This window comes from Idiotropiscis lumnitzeri, chromosome 5 (assembly GCF_059441095.1).
Source record: "Idiotropiscis lumnitzeri isolate Australia: NSW breed Sydney's pygmy pipehorse chromosome 5, RoL_Ilum_1.0, whole genome shotgun sequence".
Taxonomy (NCBI): domain Eukaryota; kingdom Metazoa; phylum Chordata; class Actinopteri; order Syngnathiformes; family Syngnathidae; genus Idiotropiscis; species Idiotropiscis lumnitzeri.
Window position 1 is genome coordinate 8,671,184 of NC_142395.1, and position 15,416 is coordinate 8,686,599.

General features: G+C 41.8%; 1 protein-coding gene across 2 annotated transcripts in view; it reads right to left on the reverse strand.

The window, feature by feature from the left end:
- The window catches only part of entrep2 (endosomal transmembrane epsin interactor 2), a 78,395-nt gene extending 64,348 nt beyond the window's left edge, over positions 1-14,047 (reverse strand). For both annotated transcript variants that reach the window (XM_088297350.1, XM_088297349.1), the window contains exon 1: positions 13,253-14,047. In XM_088297350.1, the coding sequence (XP_088153476.1) occupies positions 13,253-13,492 (240 nt within the window). In that variant the 5' untranslated portion in view covers positions 13,493-14,047. The remainder of the gene's footprint in view (positions 1-13,252) is intronic.
- Between the last annotated feature and the right edge of the window lie 1,369 nt (positions 14,048-15,416).

Genomic DNA, 15,416 nt, shown 5'->3' on the forward strand with positions numbered 1-15,416 from the left:
TGCTGGGGGAATATTGATTGGAACAAAGAAGTGTAAAGGCAGCATATTTGGTGGTTGTGCGCTGCAGCCCTGTGATTGTGATAGAAACTGGTGCTGAATACAAAATGGTAGACTTAGTTAAGTGGAAACAATTTGATGCCTTCTCCCCCCCTCCTCAGAACAAAACAATATGAATTAAATATAAGGAGCATTTTTTAGAGACGTGCAGATAAATGGGACATGGTTTCATCCAAGATTTAACCATCAGGTACATCGTGTACTTTAACAGATATTCTGCAAAAATCCTGCATCAGAATACCGAGCATGACATTGCAGCAACTGTGTGAGTATTTACACAAGGATTTAGCATCCCGCAATCAGATGTGACATCAGCGCCATTGTCTGGTGTGACTTTTAAAATACTTGATGGACAGAGTCCCTGCTTTCAACAAACAGTGTGGGGGAAATGAATGTTTAGAGCAAAACTTGATCCAGCCCAATATTGGCACTTTTATAATTGGTAGACATGTAAAAATGACGTTGGGACTAACATTCACCCCCCTAAAAGAATCTGTAATGATTTAAGGGCTTTTATTTTGCTAATGAGATTCAAGCTAAATTGACACGCCCCCTTTTGGAGCTCGGCTTGTTATTTTTTTGTCGCAGCTTTTGACGTCGCAGCAAGGAGTCAAGTGTTGTAATATTGCTTGCTTTGTCAGTTCTGATGTCTAAAACGGCGGCGGATCGCCAACAAAATGCAAATGCACTACACTACTCTTGTTTACTTCAACCTGTGAAAGTATAAAAGTATTCTGTGCAATATTTTGGATTCATTGACATCAAACGTGAGATGATATGTTCACCTACACAAAATCAAGAATACCATGCCAATTGCTTTTCCACTAACAGACTGAAGCGGATAATAGGAAGAATGCGCACACGAGGCCCGACTGGTTATATTTCAAAACAGTGGTGTTAAGCGCAACAGCAGTGCTAAAGGCAGCAATTAGATTTCGGTCGCTAAACAGTTGAGGTTAGCAGAACAGTTTCTTACCGTCCAAACATGCGGCTCTCTGCTGTTAAGTACTTTTGCGTCGGCCACCTCTTGCAGCCATTAGCGTCGCGGTGCGAGTGGGCATTGATTTCGGATAAACGTCTCATCGACGAACGCTGTAGGTTGTCTTTTTAAACGTTCTGCGCCTAGGAGTGGCATGTCCTTTGGGGCCGTTTTGGGAGCGTTAATGTTGGATTGCAAGCTTCACGACCAAATCAGTTGCCGTGCCTTGGTGAAAAGTTGGACTTTGAAAGCTTACACATTTGTGACCCTAGTTGAGGATGTGCCATGCAGAAAATGGATGGATGGGCAAACTTTGAAAAATTCAGGGCACCAAAGTACTAGCGAGGAGGCTAACTCCACAGTCCAGTGTGGCCAGATGTGTCATTTTAGGATGTGGCCCTAGTGAAAAAAAACTTAGTAGACCTAATGGATTAAAATCGAATATATAATTACCTCTGAACAAGTAAGATTACGAAAAGCCTCTTGGAACACATTGTGTTTGCGCATCATGGTGTCCTAATAAAGACAACAGACAAGATACAAATTGTGATCGATCCCTGACCTGACTCCCACCAAGACATGGACGGAGAGGAGGGGGGCGTGGCCATAATGCTCATTACCAGGAGGTATTTTTCAACTCCTTAGTTTTGTATTGTTTTCTCCAAAATAAATAGATAAAATAGAAAATGCAAAATAATAATTTCCTGATAAAAAATACGTAAATTGAGCTTGGTATTTAAAAAAACGGCCCATCCTGGCTGGATGATCCCTTTAACACTCCGCGTGGGCTTTCCCTTTCACACAGCTGCAATCCTGCCTTTATTGGAGCTCTGATACTACGACTGAAGGCAGATTATTGGCAAACTCTCAATGTGAGTGTCGTTTATACAGAAGGCAACATTTCCAATTTTAACTGGCTGTATAAAGCAAGCTAGTAAGACAGCGTATGTCAATAAAAGTCTACATTCTGAGTGGATGAGGGGTGAGGCCTGGGAACCAAACTGTAACCAAAAGAAATACTCGGGGACATAAAATACCAATTTGAAGAGCTGATGGCCAAAATAAGAGCTTCCTCATTTCACACACAACAGACACTCACAGATTTCCCTTGATCCCCACCCAGGAACAAAAGCAGCAGTGACATCCCTCTCACTTACTGCTCTCCCTTCCTAAAATGTGAAATCATCCACATCTTTCTCATTAAACTGGATTTTAAAGTCCAGACAACAAAAATAAATAATCTGGCTGGCTCCAGCGCTTATATCCAAAAAGAAGGAATATATTATTTGTCTTCTTCTAAATGTCCAGCACACCACTGCAGATATCTGAATAAATATCAGAATAAATATTTAATTAAATGTGTTCAGAAAACACAAAATGCAGATGAAATTATACAACATCATTATGTACAGGTGTTAATAACCATTTCTGTGTTTCCTTATATTTTGTGTAAGGCGGCGTGTCCCAATGATTCTAGAGCTTAGTTTTCAGAAGCTCTACGGATCACCCAAGCTGATATCAATGAAAAAAAAAAGACTTGAAAATGATGCTGCAACACTGCAGGGGGGTGGGCGGTGCTGACAACATTAAAGGTGACAAATCAGATCACTGCCAGCCTTTGAGGAATTGTAGTGTGTGGTTTGTGTGTGTGTGTTTTGTACGTTGAATTCCCAGCACCCCCGCTAATCTGCTGACCTTTCAGACACGATTACCAGCTGGTACAGGCAAGACCTTTTGACCCGAATCGTTTACCCGTAATGCTAATTTATTATGTCAGATCACACACGCTCACTGAGATCAACTATAGACATAAATATTGCTCGAGCTGGGAAATAAGTTTAGTTACTTGATTCTAAGAAGCCATTCTAGACTGACTTTTAATATAAAGAGTAGCATTTCTGTCCGGAAATCATCAACAGTTTATATCAGCCATGGGCAAACTACGGTCCGAGGGCCACATGCGGCCCGTTTAACGTTTTAATCCGGCCCGCCGAACTTGAAAAAAAATGAAATGAATAAACCTTGTTATTGTTTTATTTTGTAAATACTGTGGTGTGTCAAAGACATATATGTTGTTGTAATGCTTTTGTACACTTTCATTTAAAATTAAATTGATTTTTTCTCTCAGATAAGGTGAGGTTACCAAAACACTCCATCCATCTCCCCCTCTGTCAAAATTAAGAAGCCATTGTGGCCCACCAATCAAAAAGTTTGCCCACCCCTGGTTTATATGGTAGACCAGCCAAGACATCGGCTATATTGTAGGCATCAGCCAAAGTCTTTAGCACGCACTTTTATTGACATTAGTCAATTTGTTAACAAATCCAAATTATTTGTATTCAGCCACTACACTAATTCGCAACAGAAAATGCCAGACAGCAAATAGTAATTGTTTTATCAATGACTGTTCACAAAACCACCTTTCTGAATCCCTGAAAAAGCAACAGCCTTCAAGATTCATAGTCATTATATCATTATTTTTGATCAATTGGTTGATTGAATAACAGAACTGAACATTAGTCATTTTTATGTCTAGCCTACATATTTCTTTCTATTCTTCTCTTGACACAAGTGCTAAATTTACACTGCAGGTCAGAGCCCACTTGTATGCGTACTGCGTATCCAATTCAACAAAGCCCAATAATTAAACCAGCGCTGACCACTTTGATGCCCTCAAATGATGGCAGATTTGAATACTTGACTGAAAGAGAGCGCATTTGAAAATCTAACTGCTTTGTGGGCTGTAGTTAGCACATCTGCCTCACATTTCTGAGGTTTTAGGTTTAAACCTTGGCTGCAGCCTTCCTGCGTGGGTTTTCTCCGCCCACCATCCACCAATCTGCCATGTATCCCGCCTCTCACCCAAAGTAAGATGGGATCGGCTCTACCTCACCTACGACCCCAATAAAAACAAGCACTGTAGAAAATGGATGGCTGGATGAAGTAGAATGTCCTACTTACTGAATGTACATAACAAACCCGTGTTTGTCTTGATAAAAGCAGAATGACGGAGAAAGCTCTCGCACGTCTCAAGCTATCTGCGTTTGAACAGTTGCAAAGCAATCAGTTGCTCTGACCACATTTACTCGCCAAGATGTTTGCTCCATATGTAAGCACACATAAAAAGTGCCATCAAACACAACACTGTGCTAATCATAGAACAGAGGCTGGGCCAGCGTCGAGTGTCAGCTTTGTTCCAATAAGCTCAAGTTAAGGCTTGTGCGATATTGCAGACGGAAGTCAAACATCGGAACAAAATTGTCTGTGAGCGCTGATGTCAGAGGTGGGCACATGATGACCTGTTGCAGCATGCCACTGAAAAGATGTTTTTATAAAACCTTGCTCAGGTTTCAGGGAGAAAGAAGTGCATTTTTCTATCTCTTTCAGATTGGATGAAAGATAAGTCGACGTCTCTTTCCTGTTTGCTTTGGTGTGAAAAAGGGAGAAGATCAGATGTAAACTTCCTTATACAGTACAAGAACAAAAGACAATTTTTATTTTTTGAACAATAAAGTCACCAAAATTGTCTCGGCTTGGATTTTTTTCCTTCTGTTTGACAGACTCTCTCACGCGAACCCGCTCTCGCGGTCCTGGCTTGGCTTAGCTTGACCCCCGTGGCCTTCCCCATTCAACGATCTGCGTGCAGACCTGCAGGGCCGCCGGGCCGAGACTGTTTGTAAAGAAGTGCAGCATCAAGCATTCTGGCCGACACATCCTGAACTGCAGCGGGGTCAGACTCTCACATGGTCACACAACAAACAAAAGCATGCTTAGGAAAGAAAGAGGAGGCTTTAGGGGAGAGCTGTGATGGATACGTGGACACAACACAATGAACCAACCACATGCGTGCAGGTATGGCAGGAAAAATGTCGACGTGAAGAAGCATGCAAACGTGATGCCATCCTTTGAAAAAAAATGACAAAATAAAATACATTACGGTAAATGTTATGTCTTAAAAAAAATAATTAAATTCCGTTGTCTCCTCTCAATTAAAAAGTAGCCTTGGCTACAGAGGTAGGTCTCGTGACTCTCGTCTATGGCTGATGGCTCGTATGATGGTAATTAAAAGGTCGTTCAGTTAAGGCAAAACACCACCATTACAAGGCTAGCTGTGAAATGCAAGTCAGGTCAATCAGGTTCACAGATGGCTGCTCCATCAACATGGCATAGCTTGCTGCTTCATTAGACAAATATGGCATGGAGCGAGGATTCCAGAGAAAGGAATATGAAACGGAAATGCCGTCTTTTTTTTTTTTTTTTTTTAAACGACACATTTACAGAATATCCGATTGTCCTGCACATCCCTCAACAAAAAAGCTATCAGCATACAGGCGGTTGGACGGCCAAGATGGCCTTAAATGTCTGGTTGAGACTCAAACAAGATCAACATAAGCACATGAAGGAATTAAGGAAAGCTGATCATTTCAAATGGAATGTTCTAAGTGTGCATGTGTGTGCGTTAACAAGGACAAACTGTATTTTTCCACTATGTAAGTGCTCACTGGGTACACTGGAGTGCAGGCAGGATGCACTGGAGGGTCCTCAGAATAATGAGAGGTAGCACGCAACATATCTACTTATTATGGAAAGGTGCTGCGGGAAAATGAATTACTGCTCCTGGGCGATGCCTCAAATGCTTATTCTCTATGACATCATCACGCACCGCTTTAAGTGCACCACTGAGGTCATTGTAAGAAATGCTAAAAAGCGCCACGGGGTCACGAAATGAATGAAAGCTGACACAAAGCCGGCTGATTGATGAGGTTGCAACTAATTCAGTTGATCAATCTTCAGATGTGAGGGAGAGGCCTTGCAGCTGAGGAGCCTCAGTTGACAGATGGCGATTAATGGCTGCATTAACACAACACAAATATGTAGCCAGGGATATGCTTCTCTCTGGTCGTGTCAATCCCAACTGAGCATAATTATCAATGCAATTATCGATAAAACATGTAGTGGATCCCAATAGATGATGCAGGTAGACATACTGTAGGTTCTGGCCATGAGGGATCAAATAAATGCTCCTGGTGGGAAGCTTGTGACTGGTTGATGACAGCAAAACACTCCCAATGGCCTCATTTTCAAAAGACGGACTAGGAAGCAAACCTACATTAGGGTTCGTGAAAGACATTTTCACACAGCTGGGAAGAAAAAGTTGAGGTGGGTTGTGCAATTTAGCAAAATGTAATGATCAACCTGCTAGCAAACATGGCGCTATTCTTCTCATTGTCAAAATGAACAAATTTGTGCCACTAATCCAAGATACAAAAAGGTTCCCTCAATAATCATGTTTAAAATTCCGCTATTTCTATTTTTGAATCAACATATCTGTTGAAATGTAAATAAAAGTTGGCATGCGTTCTTCCCTCTCAGCAATTTACATCATGCAACAACATCTGCCTCAACTACTATCTTCTGTCATCAGGTGCGGAAATGTTGGGACATTTAGAATAAAATGAGCGAAAAGCTCTTTCACTGCTGACTTTTAGATTTAATTTGAGGGTATTTAAAAGCCAAATAAGGCGGAAAGTGGAGGAATTACAACAATTTCTAAGTGCTCCTCCCACTTATTGATGAACCAAAAGTAATGGGACAATCAGAAATGTAACTTTTACTTTTTAACACATGGTCAGGTGATTGACTTGGCCATTGCTTAACATTCCAAGTTTGCCTTAAAAGAACAATCTCGTTGGTTGCTTTTGCATTATGCTCTTGGTCATTCACCATCAGAACTATGAAGTGCCGTGCGATGACTTTGAATAATATAAAAAGTGAAGACATCATGTCAACACAAGGGAAGCAGATCTCTAAGCATCCAAACTATATGCATACATACAAACCGTTGTAATTTAATATGTAGGTAATTAAAAAACTGAAAGTCTGCAATTAAAGCACATCTTGCTTGTTTCATTTCAAATCTATTGAGATGGTGTTTAGAGCCAAAAATATGAGAATGAACTCAATGTTCCAAATTTTACAGACCTTTATTGTATCTTCCAAAATAATGGGTTTTTTTTTTAACTAACGAAACATTCAAACTATGGCGAGAATAATGCCAAACTCATCATTCAGAGCTTTGACCGTGTTTGCTGAATCACTCTGCCTTGGTCAAACGACATCATAAAATAGTTTGTTTACTTGCAGTGTCATCAGAGCTATTGATATCCTCTCTTAATAAATTGTTCCTCAGCCAGAGCTTCCTATTCAACCACCAGATCATATTTCATCAGACCAGGACAACGGGTGTGTGTGCGTGTGTGTGTGCAACAAACTGTACATGCAGCAGAGATTGGAGGTAATGAAGCAGATCATTATTGATGACTCATATGCTGAAGGCAGACACCATAAACAGCAAAACTAAGAAAGACAACACTACAACCATCCTTCCATCCATTATTCAAGCTATTTGAAAGTGTGAACCGACCACAATAAAATTATTTCTTAAGGAAGCACAGCCTGAAAAAAAAAAGCTCTTATTAAAAACAACAACTGCTTTTCTTTGGACGTTGTTATTGTGCTGTGACAAGCTCTCATTGCAGGACAAACATGGCTATTTGGAATGAAATATGTTGTCCTTTGTTGGTGTGCCAGCCTAACATTGTCTTTTCATTCTCGCTTGTTTTCCCTCCGAGCCCGAGGCTCGCCATCAACCTGCAGCCGTGCTCGGACACCCATCACTTCCTGTCGATGTCATTGTGGTGATAAAGGGTGATGCGGAAGACTGCAGATGGTAGCGGGCTCATCCTACAGACACGTTTGTGTGCCGTGTCTGGCCAGCAGGTTCACCTGAGAGCTCTTGGCTGTGAAATCACTCTGCCCTGCTGGCTTTGGCCCATGAACGACTGAGCGCGCCAAAGGACTTCTGCAGCTGTCAGCAGCTGACAAGCAGAACAAATTACCATCCGCATCTCCATAAATTAACTCAGAAGTGATCCAAACATATGCGCCGCCTCTGTCTCATTTTCTCCTAACTTTTCTTTTTTTTTTTGTACAATGCACATTAACAGCAAAATAGCATCCATGTTTGCAGTGCCTCTTTCGTCTCGCTAACTCTCTCCTCCGTTATGCAGAGAAGAAAAAAAAAATGGAGGCAATTAACTTCAAAGAGACTCGTTTATTCAAGAGTGCAAGCAGCCAATCAAATTGTGCCCCGTTTAGAGGGCCCCTCAAAAACGAAAAGAGCTCATTACCATTGACAGCCAATATTAGCGGTTATTGAAATCTTGACCTTTTTAAAACCACGGTAAACAAAATGATGAACTTTTTAATCAATTAATTCTCCAATTCATTGTTGAGCGATTTGCTCGTTGTGCTCACAGTTTGTAGACCTGTGAAAAAATATCAGGAAGTAATGTACAACACTCTAATGCAGTCGTGTTTTTAGGGATGCCATGATGAAATGTAGGCGTGCTTGAGCACCCTCCTGACAAAAATTCTCACAAAAACACAAAGACTCTGTCGAAAGTCTGTGCGTCTTAAGAAGTATTGTTGATTTTAGGCCACACTCGGGCCACCATGTTTCAGCAGCAAGCATCAGCAGATTTTGCTGTAATCTGCCCGTGGACGTTTCCGTGTATTACAAAGGACTGCAAAGGGTTTCGCATGGGATTGTTGAGACTTGCTGGAAAGCTCAGCAGCTCATGCTCCACAAAGGATGAATGCAGACTTGGTGTTCATCTGCCTATTTATTTAACAGTTTTAACCATCACGCAATCCTCTTTACAAAATGGATTACCGCCAAATATTGCAGTCCAAATACCTCCCAATTTATATTGACATTATTATGAAATGCATTTTTCTGCAGTGGCTGTTAATGTCGTCACTACAAATGCATCGTTTAATAGGTTTGGAAGCGTTTTGTCACTGCTGGTTGGTGTGTAGGAGGAAGGAGCGATTTCTCTTTGTAGAAAGTAAAGATAACGCTTACAGCCCCCCCCCACACACACACACACACACACGCACGTCAACTTGCTTATTAGCTCAGTTCACCCTCATGTCAAGATGTACTTCACAGAGCTAAGAAGGACAAATGTTAAATTGTGTTGAAGTGCAGATATTGTGGAGGATTGCGGTGTGTCGCTATACGACTGCCGGGCACCAGCATCTCAGTCTGCAGCTTGACAATAACAACGCGCCTCACTCCAGCGTTCACCAACTCCACTGTTTTCACACATTTGACGGAGATATGACATGACCAGACTGACAAACATGTATAACAACAACTAACAAGCAGCTGTCGGGACATAAACTACTCGGGTTTGTCAAATAAACTCAAGGCAGCCATCCTGAATGTGCGTTGGCCTTTGCACTCTGACCCCTGTGGCTACTTCCTATTCCCTTGTAACTGTACCCTCCAGAACACACGCGACTGTGAGCGCACCCTTGCACACAAACACAGATGGCCCTGATGGCACCGAGGAGACCCTCACTCGCTCCCCCTCCTCATGCACTTTGGCCCCAGCGCCTCTATAATTAATGGAGTGGCCCCGCACAGGGTCTCTGGCAGCAAATCAAGGAGATGTGCGCTCATGAATGCAAAAAAAAAAAAAAACACCATGAAAATTTAGCATGGCCCCCCAAAAAAAACAGACATTATATTACAAGAGCTAATTGTGAACTGGAGAGTATTTACATCCATTTCGTGTGTGTGTATCCTCATTTGCACCAGCGCTATATTGTGTTGCTTTAAGCAATACTTTCTTAAATGTATTTTTGAAATATGTCCTGAAATCTCCTTGCATGCGGGGAGAGATTGGCTCCTGCTCATCCACAACTCGGATAAGGACAAACACTTTCAAAAATGGATGCATGCGTGAATGCTAATTTAATATTTGTCATTATAAATGGTAAGTAATAGAATGTTATTGGAATGGAACACAAACAAACTCCACAGATGGAGCTGAAAATTTAAATGGCCCTCAAGTATTGCAACTTGGAAAACCAAATTTCTTGCAGACAAATATTGAGGTCACGCAACACCTCATAGCATCTCAGTTCAGTGAGCATCAAAGCGTTGATTCATTTTTGTGACACGGCACCGAGTGTGGTCGGCACAGTGGGCGTCTGGTTAGCACATCTGCCTCACAGGACAAAGGTCTCGGGTTGAGGTTCAAAACTGGGATCCAGCCTTCCTGTGTGGAGTTTGAATGTTCTCCTTGTGCCTACATGGGTTTTCTCCGGGTACTCTCATTTCTTATCCCCTTCCAAAAACATGCATGACATCTTAACTAAAAAGTCGAGACATTTCCCTAAGTGAGATTGTGAGTGTGCATAGTTGTTTGTCTCTGTGTTCCCTGCGTTTGGCTTGCAACAAGTTGAGTGTGTACCCTGCCTGCTGCTCAAAGGCAGTTGCAATAGGCTCCAGGAGGCTCGCGAGGATAAGCGCTACAGATAATAGATGGTTGGATGGACAGGGCGTGTTACAAAACGGAAGCGGGCTCACAAAGATGTCTGCCTTCAGCAGTGTCCGAATATTTTTGACGAGTATAACCATGCACATCACTACTAATCTTTTTATGTGACTGTTGGACCCATTTTCAGTTTTTATCTGAAGGAAAAGGACACATTTGATTATGTTCTCAGCATGAAAATCACAGGCTTTGGCTCATTTACTGTGAAGAACGTAAATCAAAACACATTTTCAATGACGGCACACTCTACACCCATCCTACGCATTTATATTAAATGTAGGGCGTTACACTTGACCCAGGACTAATCAAAGTGTGGAAAGTCTAGCTTCTGTCGACCGTCACTCTTTTTATGCCGCTCCTGCTCTACACAAAGTTGCAACGTTATCGAAAATTCAACAACCAATACCTAAAAAACTGAAAAACTAAACTCTTCGAAGAAGTGCTGTGATGTGTGCGGACCAAATTGGACAGGAAAACGCAATATACATGCAACAAGTGGAGGAAATATACATGCAGCACACACAAAATAAAAGCCCGCCAGTCATATTTGTAGAGGCCGGTGTAAACAGGCAAATAATTCAATGTGATTGGCGCTACACCAGGCTAAACCTGGCTATTGCCCTGGCAGAACTCTATGCAACCCCAGCTAAGCCCCTCCAGCATTTTAGTTGATATTCTAAAAAATATTTACAAATTTGTATCTCAGCCTGGCTATGTATCGCTCAAGCCCCCCTTTAGCCCCGGGAGAGAAAGAAAATCCTGGAGCCGTGCCTGCCCTTAGACATTCCAATAATCTGTACAAGAAAAGAAGCAATGCGCTGTCACCAGCTGCACTTCCCGAGTGTCCAATGAGGTGATGATGCAGTCTGATGTCATTTGTATTTAGTTTAGAGCCATATTTACTTCATATTGGAGCATTGCTATGATGTCAGCCCCTCTGTCGCTCTTGTTTCCATTTTAGCGAGCGTATCTCACTTACACTTTTGCAAAGTTTTAAGAGCGCAGAATTGGAAGTGCTGACAATTTCGAGGGTCCGTGATTGACAGTGACACTTGTAAATAGGATTTTTTTCAGTGGGATTGACATGGAGCGCTCTCTTTCTACTCCACCCCTCCCTCCATGGGCACCTAGCACTAGCCCTGTTTAAAACAACAGAAAATCGAAATAACGTGGCTGTGCTCACAATTAACTCGTCACTTTCCAATTTCAATTAAGTAAGTCAGCACACACTTATGAACGCCTCTGACTAACCCCAAATAAATTTTAGATGGTCTGGTAAGCTTTTACTGTCATTTTTGTCGTCACATCTTATACAATAAGCCAGGGTTCACAGAAAGCATCTACAGCACAGGTGTCAAACTTAAAGCCCGGGTGCCAGATCTGGCCTATGTCCTCATTTTATGTGGCCTGCATAGAGCAAATCATTTGCATCAAGTTCCCGTTTCTAGCACATTTTCTTGACTTTTAACAACATTGAGATATGCGATATTGTCATTTATTTGTTACCAATCCTATCCTTTAAAAATAAATTGAAGAATTGTTGAACAATTACAACAATTAATTACTGGCTTCTGATTTCAAAACTGGCTTTCCATCAGTTTGTTGCGTGTAGGTGATAACGTAAGGTGAGCATACATTTATTTGGGTTCACTGTCATAATGGCCTTCTGAGGGAAACCATAACTACGATGTGGCCCGTCCACAAAAATGAGTTCGACACCCCTGCTCTAAAGCATGAGAGAGATTGCTTTGTTGAAGGTTGCGAGTCAGAATATGGGTGCAAAAGCAAAACATTAACATTACCAAGACATGTATGTTCCTCCGCAATAGATTAAAAGATGAGAAGAAAACTGGCAAGAGAGGCGGCTGAGAGGCTGACAGCAACGTTTAAGGTATGGTACCGTTTGTGAAAATGTGGTGAAAATCACTGCAAAATCATTCGAGTTAAAGAAATTTCTGGCAAGTCCTGGCTGTTTAATTCATTTGCTCTTCTTCATGAGTGTGGGCTGTCAGTACAAAAGCCTAATCTTACAAAGAAAAAAAATCTCCCAGGCACATGTGGGAAAATGTGGCATGTTCTTTTCTTGTCTTAACACGTTCGTCTTTGCTTAATTGAGTCAGGGTTTTTCAATTGTGATGAAGTGTTGCTAGGACTGACCGGGGCAAATAGAAAATGTGTGTTTCATTTGAACTTTTTTTTCAACCCAGTTCCGAAATACGGAACTTGCTTGGCAAAAAGCTTGAAGGCAAGTTCATGGTCACCAAAGGCATGTTGACGTAATTCTCTCAAGACATAGCCACACACTTACTAATCATCCAACAAGATTGCTCTGATGTCATCCACACATTTTTCAGGGGGGCAGATTGGTATCATATTTTTAAGGACTGCTATGACATCATGTGGCATAGTCTTAAATTCATTTTTTATTGCGCAATATTCTCACGTGAATATGTTTGCATTAACAATAAATGCAGTAAAGCCATTAAAATTAGTGCTTGTTCAATTTCATTTAATTGGTCTGAAAAATATGTGTTTACAACAAATATTTGTATTTATCTATGCCAGTGACATGTAGTGACAAATTATCTAACAATCATCAGTGCATCCACGTTTTCTGACATTTTTGTTAGGCGTGCATTCAAATGTCTTCCTATATGACGAGTGTGCCTTATGTCTCAATGAAGGTTGGGAAATATTGCTGTACACTTCAAATTTTCTCCTAGTGCGTAACGTGTTTTACTTTTGCCCATAAATAGAGCATCCTATTACATATCAAGACTAGCAAAACAAAGAAAAAGATACTCACGGAGAAACCTGCCCAAAAAGGGCAGGAGTGTCGCACTCTGGGAGATGTAGTAAGCGCCAGAGCCGCGAAGCTGACGGCCAGAATGAGGCTTCCCAGGACCATCTGAGAGACTCCGAGGGCCAGCATAATCCGGGTCCGAGTCCGGTATTCCCTCAGCCGAGAGAGGCTGCGGGACAGCGACGCCGGGCTGAGGGAGCCCTGGCCGCCAATGCCCGCCCGGGGCAACGCATTCAGCGGCATTGTCCTTAAATAAAGGTGCAACGCAAAGGTCGGCTGAGCAAGAGCGAGCCGAAGATGTGCCACAGGAGAAGAAATTCCCAAAAATAGAGACAGCGTTAGCGTAAACGGCGAGAGTGGAGGTCAAAGCACTATGTGGTTGTTCTCCATCAATTAAGATGCTCTCCAATTAGCGTCGAGCTGTAGCGAGTGGGAGGGAAGAAGAGGCGAGAGCTGTGGACTCAGCACCAGATTCTAAGCGTTACAAACGAAATCCAAAATAGGGATTCCTTCTTAGCGCCGACAAATAACCCATTCCTCGGAAGAAAAGTCACCGACGGCGCACAGGAGAACCAACCTTGCACCATTGTCACGCTGCTGCCATGCTGAAGATGACGAAGCCTACATGTGCGGATTTAAGACAAGGCGTCAAAAGCGCAGCGTGGACACGTCCTGTATCCAGCGCGTCGAATACTGTCGTAGAATATCCGCAATCGTGCACCAGCCGCAGGCTTTTGGTGCGCATTCGTTGGAAATGTGCCACAGTGCGTCTGTGCGCATGCAGCAGTGGTAAGCCAGGCTGACTTACTACTATGGTGATGGAGGAGGGGGCGTTCGGAGGTGGTGTGTGAGTGTGTGCGGGGTGTGTGGGGGTGTGTGTGTGTGTGTGTGCGGCTGCGCTTGATTTGTGATGAGGTGCAGCATGGGAGGTTTAATTCCCAGCGGTTGAGGTAGGTGCGCATTTGGGGAAACAAACAAACGGATATGGTCGGCTGAATACTTCTATATGCTTTAAAATATTTCAAATTCATCGCGAAAATGTCTATAATTAATTGCAATTAATCACATTTTTCAACTACTGTTTTTGTTAAGTTTGTAACAGATATTTTATCAGTTTACTTGACTATCTTGTATTTTATGTAAAATCACCAAAAATATATCTAAAATCAATAACTGTTCTAATCGCTTCCTTTGATGCTTGAATACGATCAAAACTGAACATTTTCAATATATTTTTACTCTTGAATCCAGTATGGAACGTTCTCAAACGTTAGTTGGGGATTTGGTTCGAACTAACCTATAGATAACCAAAGGTTAATGTTCTTTAAACATTTGATATTGGTATAGTTTTGTGTTTTCGACATCCCTTCATTTTTATAACCCATCAAAATAAAGTTTATCTCAATAAAAAAAAAACTCAATGTGCTTTATAATTATCAGCACTGTAACCTATACTTTAGTCATTTCTCAATATATCATCACGATTCATGTTGTGCGGTTTCACTGTGTCATGAATTTTAATATCGCACATGTAATTTTACATCACTGATTTTCTACTATATCATGATTAGTATTTTTCCTCACGGACTGTTGCTGCAGTGCAAAAAACATGAGCCAAGAAAAAAAGTATGTAAATGTATAAATGGCAGTTATAGTCCTAAGTTTGAGATCATACAAGTGTGAATTCACAATTCATAAAAGACGCTTAAGTGCATATATGCCTGCTGCAAAGGACAACTGGCAAGTTCAGAGATGTCAAATCCAGGCCTGCCAGTTTAGGTTTAGCCACAGATGCTTCTCTGGCCCTAGACTTTACACTTTCGCCTGAATTACATAACTGCACATTTAAGATAAAGTAAACAGCGTTAGCCAATTTATTATAGCCCACCACCACCAGTTAGAACAAATTGTAACGCCCCCATCAGTGGTCAAGAATAGACACAGCTGCCGGTGCACATTTAATCGGTTCACCGAAACAAGGTTACAAAATAAACACACGTACGTAAAATAAACACATGCTCAACATGACCAACCAACCGATTCTTTATACCCTGATTGCCACATACGTCAATCAATGGACCTGGCCCAACTTTTCAATCAGTCACAGACGTCCTACCTGTGGTGTAGAGTAGAATGTGAGAGTGGTGACCCCAAGTGGACAAATACA